General features: G+C 35.7%; 2 protein-coding genes across 3 annotated transcripts in view; both read right to left on the reverse strand.

Moving 5' to 3' along the window:
- Positions 1-1,033: 1,033 nt before the first annotated feature.
- LOC139128962 (uncharacterized) overlaps positions 1,034-23,818 on the reverse strand; it is a 33,385-nt gene continuing 10,600 nt past the window's right edge. The window contains exons 1-5 of one of the 2 annotated variants that reach the window (XM_070694645.1): positions 9,305-9,484; positions 2,374-2,685; positions 2,092-2,143; positions 1,589-1,895; positions 1,034-1,318 (exon numbers count right to left, since the gene is read on the reverse strand). In XM_070694645.1, coding sequence (XP_070550746.1) covers positions 1,598-1,895; positions 2,092-2,143; positions 2,374-2,635 — 612 coding nt within the window. In that variant the 5' untranslated portion in view covers positions 2,636-2,685; positions 9,305-9,484 and the 3' untranslated portion in view covers positions 1,034-1,318; positions 1,589-1,597. Of the gene's footprint in view, positions 1,319-1,588; positions 1,896-2,091; positions 2,144-2,373; positions 2,686-9,304; positions 9,485-23,818 lie in introns of those variants that run through there. The other variant, XM_070694646.1, reaches the window with a different exon arrangement.
- On the reverse strand, positions 15,110-23,530 carry LOC139128960 (uncharacterized). Its single transcript, XM_070694644.1, has 5 exons — positions 23,336-23,530; positions 18,933-19,245; positions 18,175-18,285; positions 17,418-17,469; positions 15,110-17,124 (listed from the first exon to the last, which is right to left on the reverse strand). Exons 2-5 carry the CDS (start codon positions 19,192-19,194, stop codon positions 15,894-15,896), a joined length of 1,656 nt encoding a protein of 551 aa, XP_070550745.1. The 5' UTR covers positions 19,195-19,245; positions 23,336-23,530; the 3' UTR covers positions 15,110-15,893.

Below are 23,818 nucleotides of genomic sequence, written 5' to 3' on the forward strand. Positions count from 1 at the left end.
TTATTGAATAAACGTGCTACATATTCTCTTATCCAATTTGACAACAATTATGACTGAAGACGCAAAACTCATGTATCACATCCTTAGGAGTAAAGGAACATCTTCAATGTCTCAAGCAACGAGTTTCTTACTGTTCGTATCGTTTATTTACCTTTACAAAAACTTTGGGATTACAAAACAATATTAAACGCAAAGAAAAGAAAATTTAGTCTGTAACGTGCTCACATTTGTAAAAGGAAGCTTATTGCTCAAGATTTGTTCTAATAGTCTCTTGCGCCACATGAATTGGTATTATATTGTAAAACAGTTATACATATTAACTATTTTTGTATACCGTAGGCTTTACAATTTTAAGGATTGAGACATTCGATATCGTAGTAAATTTGTAGAGAAATGTGCACAGTATGTATATAAAGTTAGATTTAGCACTCCGTGTTGGCTAAATACTTGCAAATGGACCGTTATATTTATGCTAATTTATGCTACAAACAAAGGGAAATTATTTTTTAAGTCAAAATGTTCTCTCCTGACGTATAAACTTGTAAACTCTTGATTTGCTGACAAAAAGTGACCATTCCAATAACGAAGTTAAATTAATAGGATCCATAGATCAAGTTTCAAGGGCAAGATTCGGTACGTCGTGGATCCCATAAGCTCTTAAACAATGGCGATGAATAGAGACTAATAAATAAAGGCACTTAATTCATTCTTACGCTGAAAATCTTACTGCTGATAATCTTACGTTATGAGTCTCTCTGTCTGTCCGTCTGTCTGTCTGTCTGTCTGTCTCTCTCTCTCTCTCTCTCTCTCTCTCTCTCTCAATCAATCAATCAATCAATCAATCAATCAATCAATCAGTAGCTTATAATTGTGGAGGTGCGTATCTTCAAAATGATCACAAGCATGAACATATACTTAAAATGGAATAATGGACATCGATCGGTCAGTTTCAAATCTATTATGAAAGTGAAACATATTCGGTCAATCTTGTCATGTGCACGCCAACAATAAATTACAAGTATAATATGCAATATGCACAGGAGTCACATTTTATTTCAAATGTGTGAAAATGTTGTACACACTACAAGGCAATGACAAAGACTTCCAGCAACCGACGAAAATATGGAAAGTCGAAGTGTATGTAAAGGTAAACAATGTTTTTATGCTTGTTCTTATAGCCAATCTTTCAGCAAAAATGAACCAAGAACAGTTTTCTCCGGAATGACTTTTAGGTGAAGGGGGACTGCAGACCGTAACTCCTGTAGTCTGTACGAGTCGATATAAACCAAAAATATGGCATGATGCTGTTGCTATAAGTCTGGAATGGAATAGTAAACACAGAGATTAGTTAAACTTGAGTAGAGATGATTTTCTTATACTTCTTAATATTTTGCCCTGCATTACTTTGCTTTGCTGTACAAGACTCGTTTCAAAAATTGAGAAAAGGAATAACATTTCTAGCTGGCATGTGTGAATACATAATCTTAGGAATAATGTTGTCGTTCTAGGAATAGCATATCTTCCCTGCACAATTATGCTGAACGTCTTGTCATAAGTTTAGCTTAGCCGACTATGGTTTTGTACTTACCTGTTCATTTCATGAACTTGTTTCTCTTGCCATATCCCGTTCGCATTGCTCTACAAGTTTGATCAATGGCTTTCTTTGAATTTGCTTCAGCAGGTCCTTGAGCAACTCAAAACCATGGTCGAACTCGCCCTTGTCATCTAACCTGTTTAGAATTCCAGTTACATTTTTTAACTCTTGTAACTCTCTCTTTTCGAGTTGGTTTCCTTCCAATAAATGCCGCAATTTGTCTTCTTCGTCCACTCCAAGCTTATTATTAAGGTCATCATAGAGTCTCTTGCGCCTACTTAAAGTTGAGGCCTTTGCATCGCTGTGTTGTAAGTAAAAGTCAATACATAAATCCGATTACCTTAATGGAATAACTTCACATTTATTAACAATTCAATAGATTAAATGTGCCTTTTAAGTGTAGTTCAGTGCGTAAAATTGACTTTAGGACTTAAGAGTTCTTACGAGTTAGAAGGCGTGAACATCTGTTTAAAAATTTTGTATAAAAGCCCATTTACCTTGAGGTGACATTCTGTGCAGTAACGCTGGCTTCATCACCATCAGCAATTCCTGTATATAGTAACAAAATTACATACCTTTCAAAGTTCGCAAAGGCAAACAAATATTAAACATGAAGATTTGCGTTTCTATTTTCCTTACTACTAGCATACAATGTACCCAATTCAAAGCGTTGTTGGGAAAATTAGCAGAGTGTAATTTCCTATTTATTGCGTATTTCCAATATGGCACGAAATATTGTATAAATTCTGCAAACTGTGGAACCATGTAAGACAACTTACGTTGGGTTGACTTGGACAGATATTCATTGAACATTTCAATGACATCTTCACATTTGGTTTTCTTCAGAATGTCGAGAATAATCGTTTTTCTCTTACTACTTTCAAAGTGACGCCTTATTAAGTCAGCCATGTCATCTGCATCCTTAACCTGTTCGACTGTTCCCCCAGGAACACCATGATCCTTCAGGAAGCCTTTAGCCCGTTTGAATTGAGCTCCAGTCAATTCAAGAAATATATCTGCGATGACTGCCCGATCGCTCATGATCGTCGACGATTACGATAATATTTAACCAGTTAGAGGTATTGTACAGTCTGCAACAAGAAAGTGAGCGTTTTGTGTCATGAATATAATATCTGAATACATTTTCTGTATCATGATATTTTATTCTACCCAGGCACAGCCAGTTAATTATCAAAATATCGCTTACAAACTCTGCATCTGACTAAAAATGTATGTTTTAGTTATGGTCCGTCGACTTGCCTATTGTGACTGGATAGTTAAGGTCATTAGTTCACTCATTGTCAAGAAAACTAAAGTTCATAATCACATTCTGGAAATGCGCTCCTCGACTCGTTTCTCAATATTTCTAAGAATATTGTCTGATCATCATGACGAATTATGCCCTCTGAAGTTAGAAACTCTCTGTAAAGGACATGGTAATTTAAACGTTCAGAGCTCACTTCGTCTTTCTTGGTGGTTGTTGAGTTAAATTATATTTCGTGACCTACATAACAGACATAATCACTACATTGGTTTCGTTTGAAATGTTCGACTACTTGACATAGCCGTACCTTTGAGTCAGCAATAGATCTCAACATTTGGTATGATTTGCACTTAAAATATGGTATTGTTGTAGAAAAGTGGCCAAAACAACAAGGTCATCCAATTTGACTGATTTTAATTGTCTCAGAGAAATTTATCAGTTATATTCATATTGACCAATGTTTACACCGTTCAATTAACCCCAGTATATAGATTACACTATGAATAAATAAATATATATACAAACACATACACACTCATATATAATATATATATATATATATATATATATTATATATATATATATATATATAATATATATATATATATATATAGTTAGTTACGGCAAATTTATATCTACACAGATATATATATATATATTATATATATATATATATATATATATATATATATTTATATATATATATATTCTGATGATTGCTTAGCGCATAAAACAGCCTGTAGAGTGACAACTACGAGTTCCAAGATTCTCAGTATATATATATATATATATATATATATATATATATATATATATATATATATATATATATATATATATATATATATATATGGATATATTTGGATATATATAGATATATTTATATATATATATATATATATATATATATATATATATATATATATATATATATATATATAACCAAGCACTTGCAGCACTAAACCACTCAGTAAAGCGGTTTTTAGTGTCTTTAAATTAATTTTGAACAAGTACACAGATTCCATCTAAAAATAATTTTTACAGCAACATCAAAACTTTCTGGGTTGTGAAAAATTCTTTTCAAGTAATTGAAAAGTTGAACGTCATCAACACTAGGAAAAAGGCCAAATGCATCTCAACATTCGATTTCAGTACACTATACACCAAAATTGAACGTAAGGATCTACTGAAAGAATTGTATAACGTAGTTGACTTTGTATTTGAGGATGGAACTAAACGATATATTGATTTCTCTTCTTATAAGGCATTTTGGTGCAAAGAGAAACAAAGCCTTTGTTTTTCTCAGGCATCACTGAAGTCTGATATAAAACATCTCATAGTTGAAAGCTATTTCCAGATAGGCAACATACTCCTTTTAAAAACACAGGCATTCCTATGGGTATTGATCCAGCACCATTTTCGGCAAATTTATATCTACACAGGCATGAGTATAGATTCATGTCAAAACTCATTCAAACCGATATAGCTCTTCCTTAAAAATTTCATGGATGCGCACGATTCATCGATGACATATGTCTTCTCAATGATGGTGGAGAGTTTTGTAGATCATATGAGCAAATATATCCTGCAGAGCTCACGTTGAAGTGTGAGCATAATGGACAACATGCTACATTTCTCGAATTGGACATATCTATAGTAGATGGAATATTCGTCTATAAACTCTTTGACAAGCGCGATGATTTCAAGTTTTCTACAGTGCGAATGCCAGATCGCGAAAGTAACATCCCTTCGTATATTTTTATGGCACTGTATTGTCAGAATATCTTCGCATTGCTCGCGCAACACTTCTAATAGAAGATTTTCTTCCAAGAGTTGCCAGCCTGTACAACAGGATGTTGTCTCAAGGAGGACAACAACCTAAAATTATCAGACAGTTTCATAAAGCTATGTCAAGACATCCTCAACTTTTTGAAAAATTCAATGTAACACCGCAAGACATCATATGTAACATAACACTCAGAATAACTTAAGGTGTGGTGGTACCTGATCAGTACTGCTTGGGGAGCCAAGGCAGTTGACTGTATTGTTTTCAAATCCCCGAAACAGTCGCCTTGGTAAATAACTGATGAACACCTAGGAGATTTTGATGATGTTATTTCTTTGCTGTATATTAATTGTTATAAACTAATCCTGCTGATGTCATATCTTCATCACTCATATGACGCAATCATAGTGAACCCATATGATCTATTGCTTGCACTTGCATGACGTTACTTTACATCATTGCTGTATTTATTCCATCCGAGTGAATTTAAACTGTTTAACTACTTTTGATTATATATATACATTAAAAAGATGTTGTCTAAGAATGTTTACTCTTATTTATATTCACCTTAGTTCAGTTCATACTGTTAACATTGAATTAAAACAAAAAATTTATGATTGGGGATGAGATGGAAGCTATCTTCTATAAAACGTACATAAATTGTCCTTGCACGATTTCCAGAAACTTGTCATATTATAGACGACTACGCATGTTTAGTATTTTTCTTGATCACATGTTATTGAAAGACCCAAATTGTGCATTAATTTCTAAAGGATGGGAACAATAACTTGTACCGAGTTCAAACGATAAATGACATCACTTGAGGTAGAATATGGCTCTAGGACAGATATTATGACTCTCAAACTTTTTCAATTCTTTTCTGATCTGCCACTTGTCGGGTTCATTTTGAAGCACTTTGAGTAAAAGAAACCTTCCACCCTCTTAGAATTATGCCAATGAGAACTGTATTCCCCCGTGGATTTAACGCAGGGATGGCGGTCATTTCTTTCGGTAAATCTTGGCTTATAAGTTTCTCTAGATCTAGTACCAAAATTTACACGGTGACCAATGATTGTTATTCTTCATTGTGAAAGTGAATGGTTGAAAGATTCTTTGTGGAAAATTTCAGCGAAAGCTTACAAATTTTACTTTCGAGGCGCATAATACTTTAATGTTGCCGTCATTTTTTTCTTTGTGACATTTCAAATGATGACCTCGAGACTGGCAAAATGTAAATGCTTTATTGTGGTAGTATATCCCGAGAATTTTAAAATATGCAAGGTCCGTCTTTTGTTACACAATCTGAAGTCCATGCATCTGTATTATTTCTGAGGACATGACTTTGTAAATAATTGATTACGACTATTATGTCTTCAATTAGTAGGGTAATTCGCAACTTGAAATTGAAAGAGTTAAAAGTTTGCTCAAACTTTCCTCAAAAAATCTTACAGGCATTTTATTTCAAAATCAAGATCGGGTCAACGTAAAAATTTTAGTACTTTCGAAACAATAACCACATATTTACCAATATTTGAATTTCAAAATGGGCACCATCCCTGTGTTTTCTCTATGGAAGGAAATTCCCTGTTTTCACAAAACTGATGTGATGAAAACTATACTCCATAAGCTTCAAATTTGTTAAAGTAAAAAAAAAATATAGCCCCGTATACTAGGCGCAATCTATCTAATATTCCCTGAGCTCAAACATAAGTCCATGAATCAACTCTTTGACTCAAAGAGTCAATCGGAGATGTGAAAGGCGACCGAGTTATTTCATTTAGATCAAATCCAAGCTCTGGGCATTACGCCTAACCTTTACAACTCAGACGCCTGCATCCGGAATTAAAATGATTCAAACACAGAGACTTAATTTTTTTCGGTTAACGTTTTATTTAGGGAACTCTAAGGCTGCATTCAAAGGGGCTTTGGGAGGGGGCTGGAGGAATTCAGGGGGATTCGAAAATTCTGGGGGTAGCCGAGGGGGGACTTGAAAGTTTTCCTCTGCCTACAGGGGGGACTGAAAATCTTTTGGTTCCCAACATTTTGATGTCGTTCAAAGGTTCTAATGTTACCAATAACTACAAATCTAAAAGGCGTTTGGTAAATTTTATGACTTGAATCTCGAAAAATCGAAAAGTGTATGAACGCCATTAAAATTTTCGTAAAAACAACAAGTTGGCCTTGTAACGGGGCAGGAGCTGCAACTGTTGATATTTTTTTTAATTTATCTATACAATGAATCATATATAGTTTCGTCGTGTCTCTATAAGCATGCTGAAAAACACAATATTCAGTTTGTCAACAAACCCGTTTATCGAAATATTGGTGATAGTTGATTTAAAGTTAAGATTTAAAGTTATTTGTCAATGATACAAATGCGGGGTATTATACAATATATTCACAGGCTGTGTTTGCAATCTGAATACTGGACAGTTCAACACGGTTGTATAAACTGACTAAAAATATTGTTAAAATGCAAAGTTAATACAGCTGCTGCCCTGCTACTGTCTTCGGGCGGTGTCACTGTCACTGCACACCGGCTGTGAGAGTGATACATGTAGCTCTGACTCTGATATAGTTTAAGAAGAGTCTGGGCCATAGGACACTCAAGTGACAGTAAAACATACATCTAAGTTGTACACAAGATCGGATCAGAGAGCAACACATAGGCGACTAGGAGACTTAACAGTTACCACGTATTATTTTAATTTTGACCTATGAGAAATAGAATAATTCAATATTAGAGAAAATATTAGAGAAAAATGGGGTCACAATGCTTGATTTTTTACAAATGTTTGATGAAAAGTCTGATGCAAAGAGTACTTCTCAAATCACTTAAAATCAATGTATAAAATCACTCATTTAAAGTTCATGCAATAAATGAAATTTTCTCATCTCATCGTACAACAACACAAAAATAAACTTTGGAAGAGTAAGACTCTAATTTAAATCTAAAAACGCGTGACTGAATAGAATTATTTATTTTTTACCTAATTAACCATTATTACACCCAAATTTTCTGAGATTGAAACATTTCTTTGATGGGATATTTAAACTTTCCAGTATTGTCCATTTTGTAAACCATTTATAAGTAGCATCCAAGATGTATATGTCTTGCACTTAAAAAAAAATTATGGGTATGTCATTGTTCTCAGTTTTTCACACTCTGGTACATTTTTTCACACTCTGGTAAAATGTTGCCAGGAATTCACAATTTGCATACTCTCTCATGATTGTCATTTTGTGTGCTGTTCAGCTGGTGCCATTCACCTGACCAGAGTTGGATAAACTCAAGTCGGCTTAGACTGATAAATCCAAATAGTCTACTGATGCGTTTAAAAGTGAATCAATCTAAGAACTTGCCTTAGGAATACATGTATGGCTCTATAACCTGCTGAAAAGAGGTACTGTCGAACATTTGCGTGTAGAAGTGCGCAATACGTGTTAAATTTTACTCTGCGTGCATTCCTAATAAATATGCGGCTGTATGATAATGTTTGGGGGGGGGGACTTTAAAATTTTTGATCATATAGACTGGACGGGGAACTTGAAAATTTTTCAGGGTGTTGAGGGGGGTCTGAAAAAAATAAGATTTCAATCGAAATTCCCCCAGCCCCTCCGTCTAACCATTTTTGAACGCAGCCTAAACCTTTGTACTCTGGCAGTGCCACCCTTCTGTCGTCGTAAATCTGCACTCAGTCTACCACAGATCTTTTTGTCGATCGTAGGCTACTTATAAGATTAACCGAGTCATATTTTAGAATTAAGCGTTAAAAAAAACCAATCATATTCGTTCCACGAGTTTGCGAATAAATTGGTAACCTCCACAGCCAAAACAACTATAAGACACCTACATAACTTGCTGTAATATCATGGCGCTTCTTCATCCAAGCATTCTGTATAAGGAACGTAACCTTTAACCTGCCATGAACATAGTCATTCAATGGCTATATTGACAGTCAAGCATTATCAAGTAATAAAATTCAGCATTCTTTACTTTACATCCGTTTTCAATGGCAACTATACCCTCCATTTGCATTGAAAAACAACAAGCCGAACTGTAGTATTACACTAGTAAGCCGCCCACTGTATCCCTATTTTCAACGATTGATTGGTGTTGATTTCAAGGACATAGTAAAGAGTTGCAATCTTTCTGTTTGTTGTCGTTAGCCAATACAAGTCTGGTTCCGTGACACACATCGAAACTGATGATGTTAATCAAGCCTATCTTGATATTTACTACGATATCGAAAGTCAGGTATTTATTTTAAATGAGCGATAAGGACATGCCTATTACCAAAATTGTAGCAGCTGAATCTTTTATTAAACAAACAATCCTATCAGCAACTCAGCTAGATTAATGGTGTACAAACATGCAATCAATGGATCTTCAAATTACCCTTTGGCGAAGTGCTGGCGGCGAATTTACACAATACCATTCTGACACAATGATTACCCATGTCTAATTGGTTGTAAACACTATCATTTTCATATCAGGATATTGTATCTCATACGGTAAATCGGTTTGAAGTGATGTTTCCGGTATTTTCTGTCAAAAGCCCAAACTCCATGCACGTTAACATGTACTTGACAATGAATTCCATTCCTCATTACCCTCTACAGACATATGCACACGGACAAAAAGTAGAAGCAACGGTACCTTAAGTCTACTGAATTCCCTTGGTAGACGTTTTCTGCCAGGAAATTTTCGCTAGGTATATCCAAAATGAGGGCGATGCCGTCTATTACTTCTTTGGTGCAATGTCACAAACACTAAACTGCCCATGCGCAGTCACTGCCGCCATTTAACGGAAATGCAGGAGGTGTTTATTTAATATATTGGTGTGAGTTAGAAACCCAGCCATCGTCATGTGTGCAAAATTGAAAGCCAGACAACAGTAGAGACCTAAATATGTAGCACCGACCTATCCCATAGTGAAGAGGATGGAGAAATGCAAATATATGTTACTATATGCATTAAACACACTGTTGGGCATAACGGAATATATTTAACGTAACTCTAAGCGCCACTGATCATTCTTTAGCTTTAGATATTTGGCGCTATACAAAGCAGGATAGATAGATAGATAGATAGATAGATAGATAGATAGATAGATAGATAGACAGACAGACAGACAGACAGACAGACAGACAGACAGACAGATAGATAGACAGATAGACAGACAGACACACAGACAGACAGAGCCGTGCTTCTTCACAACTTTGATCATTGTACCTTAACAAGTCACTCCCTAGGTTTAAGTACACTCTATCCCTGACTACATTTTTCACATTTCCTCCTCTACGTCAGTATTTCATGTCTTTACTTAACGGCTGTCATTAGCCGCATATATAACCTCACAGAGTTTATCCAGTTTAGCAATACTATAGTGACCCGGAACTATTTTGTACCTGGCGCTGCTGCTCAAGATTGGCGACAAGCTAGAAAACCAGGGTGCAGGAAACTAAATGTTTGCACTCATACAAAGTTGATCTAGCTCATATCTTGTATAATAAACATACTGACACACAAAAGAAGCCTGTTTAATGGAAATTTCATATGACTATTCGAAACACCTATAGATAGGTGTGATCTTTGCCTTTTTAGCTCCGCTCTCAGCGATGCGGAGCTTATCAAATAGATTGATTTTCAGTCGTCGTCCGTCGTCGTCCATCAACAATTGCCTTCTCCTTTGAAACCACAAGTCCGATCGCTTTGAAATTTTATATGCAGTTAACCGAGGGTAACCTCACTTAGGGTGGTTGGAAAGGCTATTTTTGCACCAATTCTTTTCTCAGAGTTAATGTCAAGTTTCAAGTGTTAGAATCAAGATATTTAGTTCAAATTTTCAGGATAACTCCCTTAGTTTATATTTTCTCCATAGAATCTAAAATTGTATATTTGTAGCCATGATTTTGAAAAATGACACCAGTAAATATTAAAATTTAATTTTTCATATTTTTTTACATATTTGAATTTAATAATAATTGGATAGTATTAATATTACCAAATTAGTTATACATATGTTGACAATATTTATTGTAAGATTTGTACGGCAGGATTTGTAAATAAAATTTGTTTTTATGATTTACATGGGTTATATATCAAAAAATTATTAAAAATTCTTTCAAATTTCAAAATGTGATTTTTCAAAAAGTACTTCAAATACAGGAAAATTGTGCCGTACAAATCTTATCTGTAACCTTGTTAATAGGCTGTAAAAATTCCATGTCCATATCTCATTTCAAAGTTGGATTAAATTGGTATACAATTATGTAGGAAAACTGTTATTCTGTCAAAAATGTTGAAAACAAGCCATATTTGCACCCCTCTTTAGAAGTCATAGAGCAGTTTTTTTGGTTAATCTCACTTTTGACACCTCTTTGACACTCAAAGAATCTAAAAATGCATTTACAATAGCAGTCACTCACTCTAAATGCCAGCACCGCCTTGTCAAACTTTCCTGAAAAACAGCAAATAATGACTTTCCCTTTTGAAACATTTTATTAAAAGCTAGGGGACCTCTACCATAGTTAATACACTAAGGACTCCCCAACTTCTTCTTATTTGGTCAGTTTTTCAGAAGTTTTAAAGGCTATAACTCTGCAATGCCTTTGTGCCCAAATGTCTAGTTTTTTTTATTCCACAGAGAATGTTGACTACTTTTATATTTTAATAATTTTGTTGAAATTTATAACTGACGCTCTAGCCTTTCCAACCATCTTAAGTTTGTTCAAATCGTGGTGAAATTTGCATATTTTGTATTTAGGGGGAATTTTTTACTGGTTTTTGGTAAAAAAAATCTTCTTCTCTGAAACCACTTGTCCGATTGCTTTCAAATTTGATATGCAGTTTACTTAGGGTGACCTCAGTTACATTTGTTCAAATCGTGGTAAAACTTGTTTACTTGTATTTTTAAGGCAACTTTTGTCGGTTTTTGGTAAAAAAATCTTTAAAAATCTTCTTCTTCAAAACTACCTGTCAGATAGCTTTGATCTTTGGTACAAACGTCTCTAGGGATGATTTATTTCACATTTGTTCAAATTGTGCAGAAATATGCAAATTTGCATTTTTAAGGCAATTTTTGCCATTTTTGGTCAAAAAATGAGTTTCTGATAAAGTACTTGTCTGATAGCTTTGAAATTTGGTATACAGGTTTTTATAGATGAACTGAGTAATATGTATTGAATTTCTGATGAAATCTGTAATTTTGTAATTTTGGTGCAATTTTTGCCATTTTTGGTCAAAAAATGAGTATTTCCAAAACTACTCATCCGATAGCTTTGAAATTTGGCATACAGGTTCCTACAGATGAACTAAATGATCTTCATTGAAATTATGATGAAATCTGCAATTTTGTATTTTTGGGGCAATTTTTTCAATTTTTGGTCAAAAAATGTGTTTCTCAAAAAGTACTTATCTGATAGCTTTTAAATTTGGTATACAGGTTTCTACAGATGAACTTAGTAATATATTGAATTTCTGATTAAATCTCTAATTTCATATTTTTTCGGCAATTTTTGCCATTTTTGTCAAAAAATGTGTATTTCCAAAACTACTCATCTGATAGCTTTGAAACTTGGTATACAGGTTTCTATAGATGATGTAAATGATATCTATTGAAATTATGATGAAATCTGCAATTTTGAATTTTGGGGGCAATTTTTGCCATTTTTTTCGGTCAAAAAATGTTTTTAGTCGCCACGGACACCATGTGGGGGGACCTATAGGTGTGGTCATGTCCGTGTGTCCGTGCGTGCATGTGTGCGTCCGTGCGTCCGTCCGTTCAAACAGATATCTCAGAGATGCGTTGAGCGATTTCATTCTAACTTGGTACAACGATTACTTCATTTATCATACATATGCACGTTGATTTGTTTTGTGATACGATCCAATATGGCTGCCATGCGGCCATTTTTTACGATTTTTTTCATGTACGGAGCCATAACTCAGGCATATCTCAACAAATTTTATTCAAAGTTGGTACAAGGACATTAACCCATGTCCTACATATGGATGTCAATCTGTTTCATAGTATGATCTAATATGGCCGCATGGCAGCCATTTTGTTACAATTTTTTCATGTCCTTAGCCTTAACTCAGGCCCGTCTCGACCGACTTTATTCAAACTCGATTTTATTCAAACTTGGTACAAGGACATTGACCTATGTCATACATATGCACATTTTTTTCTTTTTATAATCAAAATTCTTTATTCAAATTCACACTTGAAGTGAAAAAGCACAACTTTACATAAGCAAAAGGAAAATCAGCCGCTAGAAAAGAATACGACGAATTCTCAGTTCTTGTCTATATAACATTTCACATGCACATTGATTTGTTTGGTGATATGATCCATATGGCTGCCATGCGGCTATTTTGTTACGATTTTTTCATGTCCTTAGCCATAACTCAGGCACATCTCAACCGATTTTATTCAAAGCTTGTACAAGGACATTGGCCTATGTCATGCATATGCACACTGTACGATAAGATTGAATATGGCTGCATGGTGGCCATTTTTAATGTGTTTTTTTTCATGTCGAGAGCCATAACTCTTAAGTCGCGCAAGTCTCAACCGATTTTTTTTTCAAACTTGGTAAATGGACATTGACTTATGTTATACACATGAGCGTTGATTTTTTAGACAGTAAGATAAAATATGACTGCGTGGCGGCCATTTTTACGATATTTTCATGTACAGAGCCATAAGGCAGAAATATTTCAACCAGTATCATTCAAAGTTGGTACAAGGACATTGACGTAATTCATACATACGCACATCACTTTGTTTCACGGCATGTAGCAGTATCATGTCAACTACTTAAGTTTATTAATTAGGCTGAAATGTCAAGAAATACTCCATCAAAAATTCATGAAACTTGGTACAGATGTTAAGCTCACATTGCTTTAACATTGAAAAAGTCATTTATTAGTGTCATGTTAATTAATTTGTAATTGCTTATGTAATGAACTTTCCTAATTAGAGTGATATATCCACAAATACTGCATCAACGTTTCTGAAACTTGGTACAGATGTTGATCTCATAGTGTTGTAAACACTGCATCAAACTTTATGAAATATGGTACTGGTGATAATCTGTCAGTGTTAGGATAGTATGCAAAAATGTTTGACAACATCCTGTCGATTAATTACTAATTGACTCATTTAATGACCTTTTGTAATTAGGATGGCGGCGTACATTGGTTTTATGTTTTCACTACCATGGAACTCATTCTTAGCCACTGAGCGCCATCTGTCTCACAGTAGTTTTATCACAGACCTACTTAATGAAGATGACTCTATCCTCTCTGAGGACTTGTAACTAAATTACCCATTAACAAGTGGGGACTGTGTCATCAACGATGACTTGTTCTCAAAAAAGTACTGGTTTAATAGCTTTGACATTTGGTATACGGTTTCTTCAGATGAACTGAGTAAAATATATTAAATTTCTAATGAAATCTGTAATTTTGTATTTTTGGGGCAATGTTTGCCTTTTTTGGTCAAAAATGTGTATTTCTAAAACTACTCATCTGACAGCTTTGAAATTTGGTACACAGGTTTCTACAGATAAACTAAATTATATTTTTTGAAAAAATGATGAAATCTGCAATTGTGTATTTTAGGGGCAATTTTTGCCATTTTTGGTCAGAAAATTTCTTTCTCAAAAAACTACTTGTCAGATAGGTTTCGTTGACATGTTCTCAGGGATGATCCAATGTGATATATTCAAATTAAGATGAAATCTTCAATTGTGTATTTGTGCAGCTATTTTAGCCACTTTTTTCTGGCCATTGAAATGAGCTATCAGAGATTTCCACCTTCTTCATCAACATGTGTCAAAAATAGTTATTCTCTACATAAATACAGCGGAGCTATATCGGCCGTTGGGTCGCTTGTTGTTAATATCGCAGGAGTTACTGACAAAGTTAAATGCAAAAAGAGCATGGTTAGTCAGCAGAAACGTTGCCTCATGTCACCAAGCATATAATTTTGCCTGTTTCATTTGTGAGTACACGAAAAGAAGGTGGATGGGTGCGGGGTAGCAAGTGGAATGTTCGTCCAGGTCGTGGATTTTCCAGCAGGGAGGGCTATATACAAACTGATTGTATAAACAAATATGGAGATATTTGATCATATTATGAAATGATGGGGTCAGAACCATGTTACATGAAGAGGCTACTTAGTAGAATTTCCAATTTGGCAAGGGAAATGAAATTATTTTTTACTCTTGTGCAATAAGAGGCACCAATATTGACTGGAAAGAAATGCCCTGCATCTTGCAGAGGGATCTCAAGGTAGTTGGAAGCAACTTCACATTTTCGAAATGAAATTAAAAACTGAATGAATCTTTACTTTCATCAAAGTTCCAACCAAGCGCCAGGAAATTGTAGGCCTAAGTAAGTGTGTTTACAAGGGGAGAGTTAAACTTAAAACGCGTTTCAGAAATACAACAATCATGACATGAATGGTATTTTTATTTGCTATAAAGTGATGTTTAAATGTATGCTTGGACAATATGATATCATCGATAGTTTAAATTCGCCATAAAATCCCATTACAATGCATATCTTTGTATGATGTGTAAGCTACTTAAACTATCTAATGGTACTGCCAACTACTAATAAAATAAACTGACAAACCATGCATCTTCATCAGGTGATGTAAGGATCGACATATTCAGAAAAGCAGAAGGTAACTGCTATAAAAGAACAGTCACTTTTACATGTTCACAGAAATATCACCACATGCACGTAGATTTGTATAGGTTTACTCTCATGCCTGCTGTTACTATGATATATCATAGCACCAAATCCAATTGGAAAATTCGAATACTATGTTGACTAAAACTACCAATCATACTAATAAGATACCTGGTATTAAACCAAAGGGCAGCTTTTTCTTACTGTAACACCTATAGTGTGCAAGCAGGGAAAGCAAAAGACTCTATGGGCTTAGCGTTGTATTTTGATCATTGGTGTCTTTGCTATATCGTGGGTATATGTATCATACGGTAGGTTTTGAATTGAAATCCGATAAAAATTGTATAAATCTATCTATATGGAATGCTTGGGTCAAGCTAAATAAAAACAAAACTGTAATGATGTTTATTTTGAAAATAGTAATCACAAACTCATTTATTTCTAGGGAAGATTCTGGCATCCATGGGTTCCACTTTAAGGAATAGTTGTCCCTTTATTAAGAAATAAAAATTGTCATTTGTTCGAATGTTTACGTAACAGTTTACTCAGAACACACTTCCTTAAACCTCATTTGTGTCTTCTTGATGTCTTCACATTTCAAAAGTAACTGTTTGATCTCCTGTGCTCTCTTAAAAGCCCCTTCGTAATCATTCAGAACTTGTTGTATGCGAACTGACCACTTCTCAATATCTTCTTCACGCTGTCTATCGTTGACCCCTACATCAAGGATGACAGCATTAGCCCTATCTCTGTCGATGTACTTTATCAGAAACTTCGCCAAGCCTGAATTTTTGGTCAAGAGGACAGGTATACCTGCTGCGATGGCTTCAAGGCCGACCATACCGAAGGGCTCACTGCGTGAAGGCATTAAGCAGATATGGCTCTGCTGTAGATCTTCTCGAATCTGATCCTGGGATCCATAAGGATAAAGATTATACTGCAGGTCTCCGCAGGTCACATGTTTTTCTATGTATTCCCTTGACTGTTCTCCCTCTCCTTCTGGGATACCTCTGATGGTCCATACTGGAGCATCTTCGTTTGGTCTGAACTTCTTATAGTCTGCAGCTACTTTGCTCAGGGCACCTGCGACAAGATCATAACCCTTCAAATTGGCCACTCCATGTACTCTGCCAAAGGTGAGTATCTGGACTTTACAATCAGCCGTTGGCTTCTTCATTGTGATTTGAAAGAACTTCTCATCTGGCATGGGAAGGAAGAGCTCATGTCTGAGTGAAGGATACTTCCGGTATTTGTTTTCAAAATGGCTGTACATCCGGGGCCCAACAGAGAATACGACAAAGGCCCTAGAAGCTTCCTTGCAGAGTGCATTTTCCTTTTCTTGTACCTTCTCTGGGGACCATGAAGATTTGTGAACTTCGTTATCTTCTGGTATGACGTGGTTGAAAAGAATGACCTTTTTTGACTCGAACAGTTGGTCCCTGATATTAAGGGCGGCCGTGGACGTGATTGGAAGGTGACCAATGATAATGTCAATGTCTTCGTCTTTTATGTCTGGAAAGTGGACAGTAGAGTAATACTCTAACCAGGACATATCAGGCTTTCCTGGAGCACCTTTCGATGATGGTAGCATTAATGTTATCCCCTTTGAGTTGGCGTCATCTATGTCTTCTCGGGTGGCTTCAAGGGCGGTTGCATAAACCTTCTCTGTAATTTCTGCAGCAAGCTCACCAATGTGTCTGTTGACGGTTGATAGGCCACCTTTCTGTGTCCCCCACTCGCTGCCCACAATGAGGATGCCTTTATTTATCTTGCTGCAAGAGGAAAATAGCAAGCAAAATCTCAAACTTGATTCTCTTTGCGTGTTATGAGGTAATATCTTTTTATGATGGGACTATGTTCGTATTATCCTTTCTGCAAACTCTGCTCATTGATGGACACGTGCCTAATATATAGTTTCAGATATGTCAACAATGTCATGCCTTATCCATCATGTGTTTAGTTGCACAAACAAAAATCATTCATCAAGCTTTCTTTCTAAGAATTACCTTTTCAAGAAATCTTTCAAAATGAATTGTATTCAGCTGTATCTATCTCTCACACTTACCTGGATGCAGTGGGGCCTTTTTTATGAACCTTGCTACCTTCGCCTGCTGTACCTGAAAGGGGACAGTAAAACACGTATTATAATTGTTAAAATATAAAATCTTTAATGGGATAGAAAAAGAGTGAATACATTCCCTCCCTGTTTCCGCTAAATACCAATACAATCTAGGCAACATACTGAAGTACTTTAGGTAGTTGGACGACTATATTTCAAGGTATGCAAACTAGATACATTAATTTGTTCATCATCTATTATTATAAATTCATTTGTATATTTTTTCTATAAATACAAGTTTTGAAAAAACAGCATTTTGATTCATATTTTCCTTCTAAAAACAAACTTTATATTTATATTCACATGCTTTTTCCATGGCACTGCAAATTATAAAAATGTGAGCCACACGTAAACCATATCATAGCATTTAAAATTTCTTGGCGTTCAGTGATGAGATTTAAATTTGAAATCAGTCAAACAAAACCTTACAGATTGTCACAGAGACCCCGTACAAATGAATTGTACATCAAAATGTGGAGTCATGCCACATGTAAATCTGAATAAACAAGGGACAAACCTGATAAACGCAAAGCATGATCCGAGGAACAATTGTCATACTTTGCACTAACATTTTGTATGTCAATTCATTTTGGCAAAACTGGTTGAAACGTGGTTGATTTTGTAGAATTAAATTTTAAACATGTAATCAAAGGTTTTTCAGCTTGTATGATCATTACAGGGTGTTTGATTTCTTCTGACTTACCCGAAGCGTGTTCATGTCCTGCAATCGGTTGTTTAGACCGTACTGTGGTTGATACTCGCTCTGAACCATATGAAGTAGTCGAACTGGTTCCTTTTGTCGATGATGTGACTGCTACATTTTCGATTGGTGAACATTGAAATAAATTACGTTAGATTACAAAATACAATAGATTAGAATGCAAATGGTTTTCATTATGTATTTATTTTTTTCTGTCGCTCAAGTTATTTTGCGACGATAATGGTAGTTTAGATCTGTGTTTTGAAGTGAATGTACAGCTCAACTTAGGCTCAATATGTTTACGATGTCGTGCATTATTTCACTTGTGGCAGTTGTTTGAATTTTATGATAATAACTAACGAATTAAATAAGGAAGAATGGTTGGACTTCCGGAGACATAACATGGTGACCCGTAAATGGTAATGGGCTTAACATTTTACTATGACGCACATAAATCGAGATTTAATTCGACCAGTTGCATCAAGGATATCAAAGATATTAAACCTGTATAATATAAAATAAGTTTAATCAGATTTTTAATGAGACAAATTAGTAACTACAATAGGACTAATGCAAATAATGCAAGACACTTCTACCATCATCACCAGCATTACAAACTTTGAGTAAGCTATATTCCTCATTCAAATGTTGTCACGGTGATTTGCGCAATGTGAACGTCATGTTTACTGCGTATTCTAGATAAAACGCGTAAAATATTAGAAAACGCCACAAAACGTTTGGAATCAGATGATTCAACTTACGTTGGGGTGGATCAGACAAAACGTCCGAGAACTTTTCGATCACATTTTCGCATTTGATCTTCCTCAGAATACTAATAATTATCTTCTTCCGCTCCCCGTGTCGAAAGTGACCCTGTATTAGGTCAGCCATGTCGTCTGCATCATTGACCCGTTCAACCATTCCACCAGGGACATTATGATCTTTCAAGGCGGCTTTAGCTCGTTTGAATTTAGCTCCCTCCAGTTCCAAAAATATGTCTGCGATTTCTTCCCGGTTGCTCATGATCGCCGATGTCTGGGATCAAGTATTCACCTGTTAGGGATATCGTACGATCTGCAATAAGAAAGATAGTCGTTTCTTGTAAGAAGAAATAAACATATGTTTTGAACGGTAAACTTAGGGAAGATGAATTTCATCAATTTTGTATGTATCATCCCCGATTATTTACATTATGTACAAGAAATTTATAAAAAATCATAAGTTGAAACTTGTTAATTCGGTGGCCCGCTACTTATGACTATGAGTATTCTGACGAACTGCATGCTTTCCTTAAAGAGACAGGACATTCTGTAAATAAGTAGAAAACCAATAAAATAGGGTTAAAAGCTGGGGCGAAATACATGTGTTCTATTTAATTTTCACACGTTGGGTATGGATTAGGGGGCCGTATGAGTAGGTTGAAGTGACGTAACGACCTAGCGAAGGACCGTCTGTTAATCAGTCAAAGTTCATGGTCCACAACACATACGAAGCCATACAAATATTTAAAAAAGAACCCGACAGAATGAAATCGCAATAACATTAGGTAGAAACTAACTGTATTGCCTCATGCAACTGTGCGTTCAATGGATCACAACAAATTGAACGATTACGGAATAATTTTAAACTTTTCTCTCCAACACTCGTCATCAGCCAATAGACCGATTTGTAACAATAAAAGTAGCTTCAGGCAGAAACGTAGACATGACGATTACCTGTTAGCCTAGTTTTCTGAATGACGCCTAGTCACACACCATTCACTGTTACAGTAAAAAGCTAGAGACTCGTAGAGCCCGAAGAAATAACATTTCACAGGTGTGCGGCCATCCGTTTTTTCCACTCCATTTGATTTTCTACCGGTAAGCACGAGTCTTTGTAACTACTTTCAAATTAAAGTTGATCCGTTAGAAGTTACGAAAATCGCCATTATTTTTGAAGACCTTCAAAAGTAACGGCGATTTTCGTAACTTCATGCTTCGATTGATTTATTGTGTACAAAAGAAATTTAACATCTACAAATAAGGAATAAAACGTAAGGAATGTTATTACGAAGATGACAACTAACACTTGTTACATCAAATCAGTACAATCGGAATTTATGATCACGCGACGTTAGAATTACCGGAGGAAAAATTATTAGAGGTGACAATATCTTAATAAGATCGTGTTGAAGGGTACGCTTTACCCTCACAGGGACACCATGAACATGAACGCGGTCGTATTGTTTCGTAAAATGGGTCCTTGACAGGCTGCATGGCTGGATGGATGGGGAATCTTAAATTTCAATCGCCCTGCTGATCTATTGTTGCATTTCAGTAGCTTGACAGCGAGCCATCTCTTCCGAGTGCGTAAGGGTGGGCGTCTGCTGACATCAACTGGCTTCGCATAGGTCTCTACGTCACTTCCGCCTACATGCTTCCCGACACTGGATTCTTGGAAGAGTGAAACTGTGGCACTATCGGAAAGTAAAAGTGAATAACTCTGAAACAATAAACCAAATGATTCGTAGAACTAACGTTTAACCAACAGAAAAACGGGGGACCCCCTGTTAAATTGGTCAAATTTTGCTGCGAATGTTAAAATCTAACTATTGGTATTTTATCTTACGATAAGACACAAGGCTACAAGCGCGATAAAACAACTATGAAAAACAAAAAAGGATTCGTGTCAGAGGGTATCATAAATTATCACTTGTGTAAAGTTGATAACAAATCGTCATATGTAAGGTCTATGTGCGAACTTCAATAACAGATTTACAAATGCAGGTGCTTATTGTATTCGTCCAGGCATATTTATTTACGTGGTCGTAACAGCAATCAGACCAAACATTATGGTTATGGTTATGTTGCAGTTATTTTTGTGGATAATATAATTACAGTTTCGATACGTGCTACGCAGATGAAACATACAACAAAAAATATCATTGAAATACCATAGCTACGCACGCTTTGCCAGTCCATGGCGCTTATGGACGCAATTTAGAGATAACTCAGCTACCAAAGTCATAAATAGATCTTAAAAGATGTCTTTTGTCGTTGAAATACGCAAAAAAAAGCAGCGGTAATTTCGATTTTAAAGGTTGATAAAGGTAACGTACCTGCAATTTCGCAAAAATGACTACAGAGCTTCAGATGTTACGGGATCTCCGATTTTCCTTGGGAAGAACATATTCAAGGTAAAATTACTGAGAGCCTTGGAGGCTCCTATGGATGCTGCGCGCAGACTAATAACAACTTTAAGATATTTAATCGTTGGTTACGGAGGTGGGTTGAGGGCTTGAGGAGGTTGGGGTTTTGACGGTTACTGCTTTGATGGTTGAGGTGCATTGGAAGGATTACTGGAACACATGATTACAGAGTCTGCGTAATAGTATGCAGATAAGAAAACTGGGAGTTTTCTTAACCGAAACTTGCCAGGTTGCATGACGTGTAAACGCTATCTCAGAACATTCGGATATCCGAACAAACGTTCCCTTCCTCGCTTGCGAATATTTCGAGTCTATTTTTTAGTTTCGTTTATGTGGTGTTCACACAACACTATTGTTCTTTGTTCAATTTTGAAATGCAAAATACCAAAATAAGTAGTGTTAACCTTTTTCAGTAAAATTTCAGGCTTGCTTTTTCTTTACGTGAAATCGTTTTCGGGAATAACCGACAACGTTGTGGGTTATATGTAACACATCGACGCGAAAATTAAGGCGCTATAATCCATGTATTGGATAAAGTCAAAAAAGTATTTTGAACTTTGTGTTCATTCTTTTTAAACACAGAGAATGCATATCTTCTGGTATTTGCTACACTTAGTTTTTTATGTAACATCGAATTTTTTAAAAAAAAACGTAATTGGAATGTATTAAAAGTGTTGCAGGTCAAGTGGAGACACCAACTCTGTTTTGAAAAATGAAAAATAATCAATTTTTGGGGCAAAGACAAGTAGATTCTCCACCACTGGGCTATCACTTCCTGTTTCAGCAGTTCTTTAAGTGATTGATATTCCATTATACTTATACGAGACAATAAATTTTAAAACTGTTAGGCATATCTTATTAAATATCTCACCAAAGCTAAATTTACAATTTGACTAAGTTTATACAATGACTGTACCTTTTCAGTGAGTTTACAAATAAAATGCAATGCGAATACTTAATCTAATCTTGTAACACCTTTCCCTGGTGTAAGACCGTGGACTGTCACGAAAATCAAGCTGGTTGTAAACATTTACCCTTTCATGTCACCTCACGTCAATGGAAATTTCAACCAGCATGCGATGAGATATGTGACCCGAAGACACACAACATCTCATTCAGACGGAGGGTCAAAGTTAAATTTTTACACATTCATTATGCAATGACAACACTATGCAAGAAAAAGGCCAACGCCTAAGGCATATCACACAGCAGCTCGAGTAAAGGAAATTGCAGTCATACACAGGCGACAGAACGCTCAGTCAGAAACCCATACAGCTATATGCTCTCAAATTATTTTTGCCGACTACACCCCTAAACGCTTGACACAAGTCGTTATCCAGACAAAAATTGTAAGTGGAGTAGGCAAACATAATGGAAGACAAAAATGTACTTTGGCACGACCGTTGCCACAATCATCACACGCTAAACAAAACAAATGAATCGAATACATACATACATACATACATACATACATACATACATACATACATACATACATACATACATACATACATACATACATACATACATACATACATACATACATACATACATACATACATACATACATACATACATACATACGTTCATGTGTACGTACATACGTACGTACATGAGCTTACATGTGAAACTCGTTGCCATTATCATGGTGCAAAGTTTGCGATCAGAGAAATTCAAAATGGCCGCCACAGCATGTGCAATCTCTACAGGGAGACATGAAATTATCACTTAAATACAAAACATGGTGAAGCCTTCATTATATCCACAAGGTCGAGATGAGTTCATAAAAAATAGAAGACGATAGAGCCCAACAACTGTCAAGATGGCGCCGGCTACATAAAGTAAACATTTAACCGTATAGATAAACCGCGACAACGGCAACAGTGTTAATGATTTTGTTCCTTTGCATATTATTCCCTTCTGCTAATTGAGCGTACATTAAATGTGTACAGTGACCAAAATGATAACATCACCAACCTATTAACGGCGTCAAAAGAACCTGGCAGCGCTTCAGTTGAACAGTTCGGTCTGTGTGAAGAAAGACAAGACTCACAAAGTCTCCTTTGCGGACTCTTCGTGTATTGTGGCGTATAATTGCAGAAGGGCTGCGCAGTGGTTCCTGTTAGGGTCTGGTCAGTTTCTTTGGCCTGGGGGTAGATTATTTTTGCGGACATCAAAGCGTGCGGACACTGCCCCCCCCCCCCAACCTTTAATAAACAAACACAGGCCAACCCCTTCCTTTACCGACTTCTCTCTCTCTCTCTCTCTCTCTCTCTCTCTCTCTCTCTCTCTCTCTCTCTCTCTCTCTCTCTCTCTCTCTCTCTCTCTCTCTCTCTCTCTCTCTCTCTCTCTCTCTCTCACTCACACACACACATACAAATATATATATAATATATATATATATATATATATATATATATATATATATATATATATATATATATATATAATATATATATA

Source organism: Ptychodera flava, unplaced genomic scaffold, assembly GCF_041260155.1.
Source record: "Ptychodera flava strain L36383 unplaced genomic scaffold, AS_Pfla_20210202 Scaffold_80__1_contigs__length_553813_pilon, whole genome shotgun sequence".
In the NCBI taxonomy this organism is placed as follows: domain Eukaryota; kingdom Metazoa; phylum Hemichordata; class Enteropneusta; family Ptychoderidae; genus Ptychodera; species Ptychodera flava.

Bases quoted from the DNA above. Each gene is read 5' to 3' on its own strand.
- LOC139128960 (XM_070694644.1), bottom strand. From the start codon at position 19,194: ATGAGCAACCGGGAAGAAATCGCAGACATATTTTTGGAACTGGAGGGA. The intron at 17,470-18,174 runs GTAAGTCAGAAG...GTCCCCTTTCAG, and splicing joins AGGACATGAACACGCTTCGG to GTACAGCAGGCGAAGGTAGC. The intron at 17,125-17,417 runs GTAAGTGTGAGA...TTCCTCTTGCAG, and splicing joins AAAGGCCCCACTGCATCCAG to CAAGATAAATAAAGGCATCC.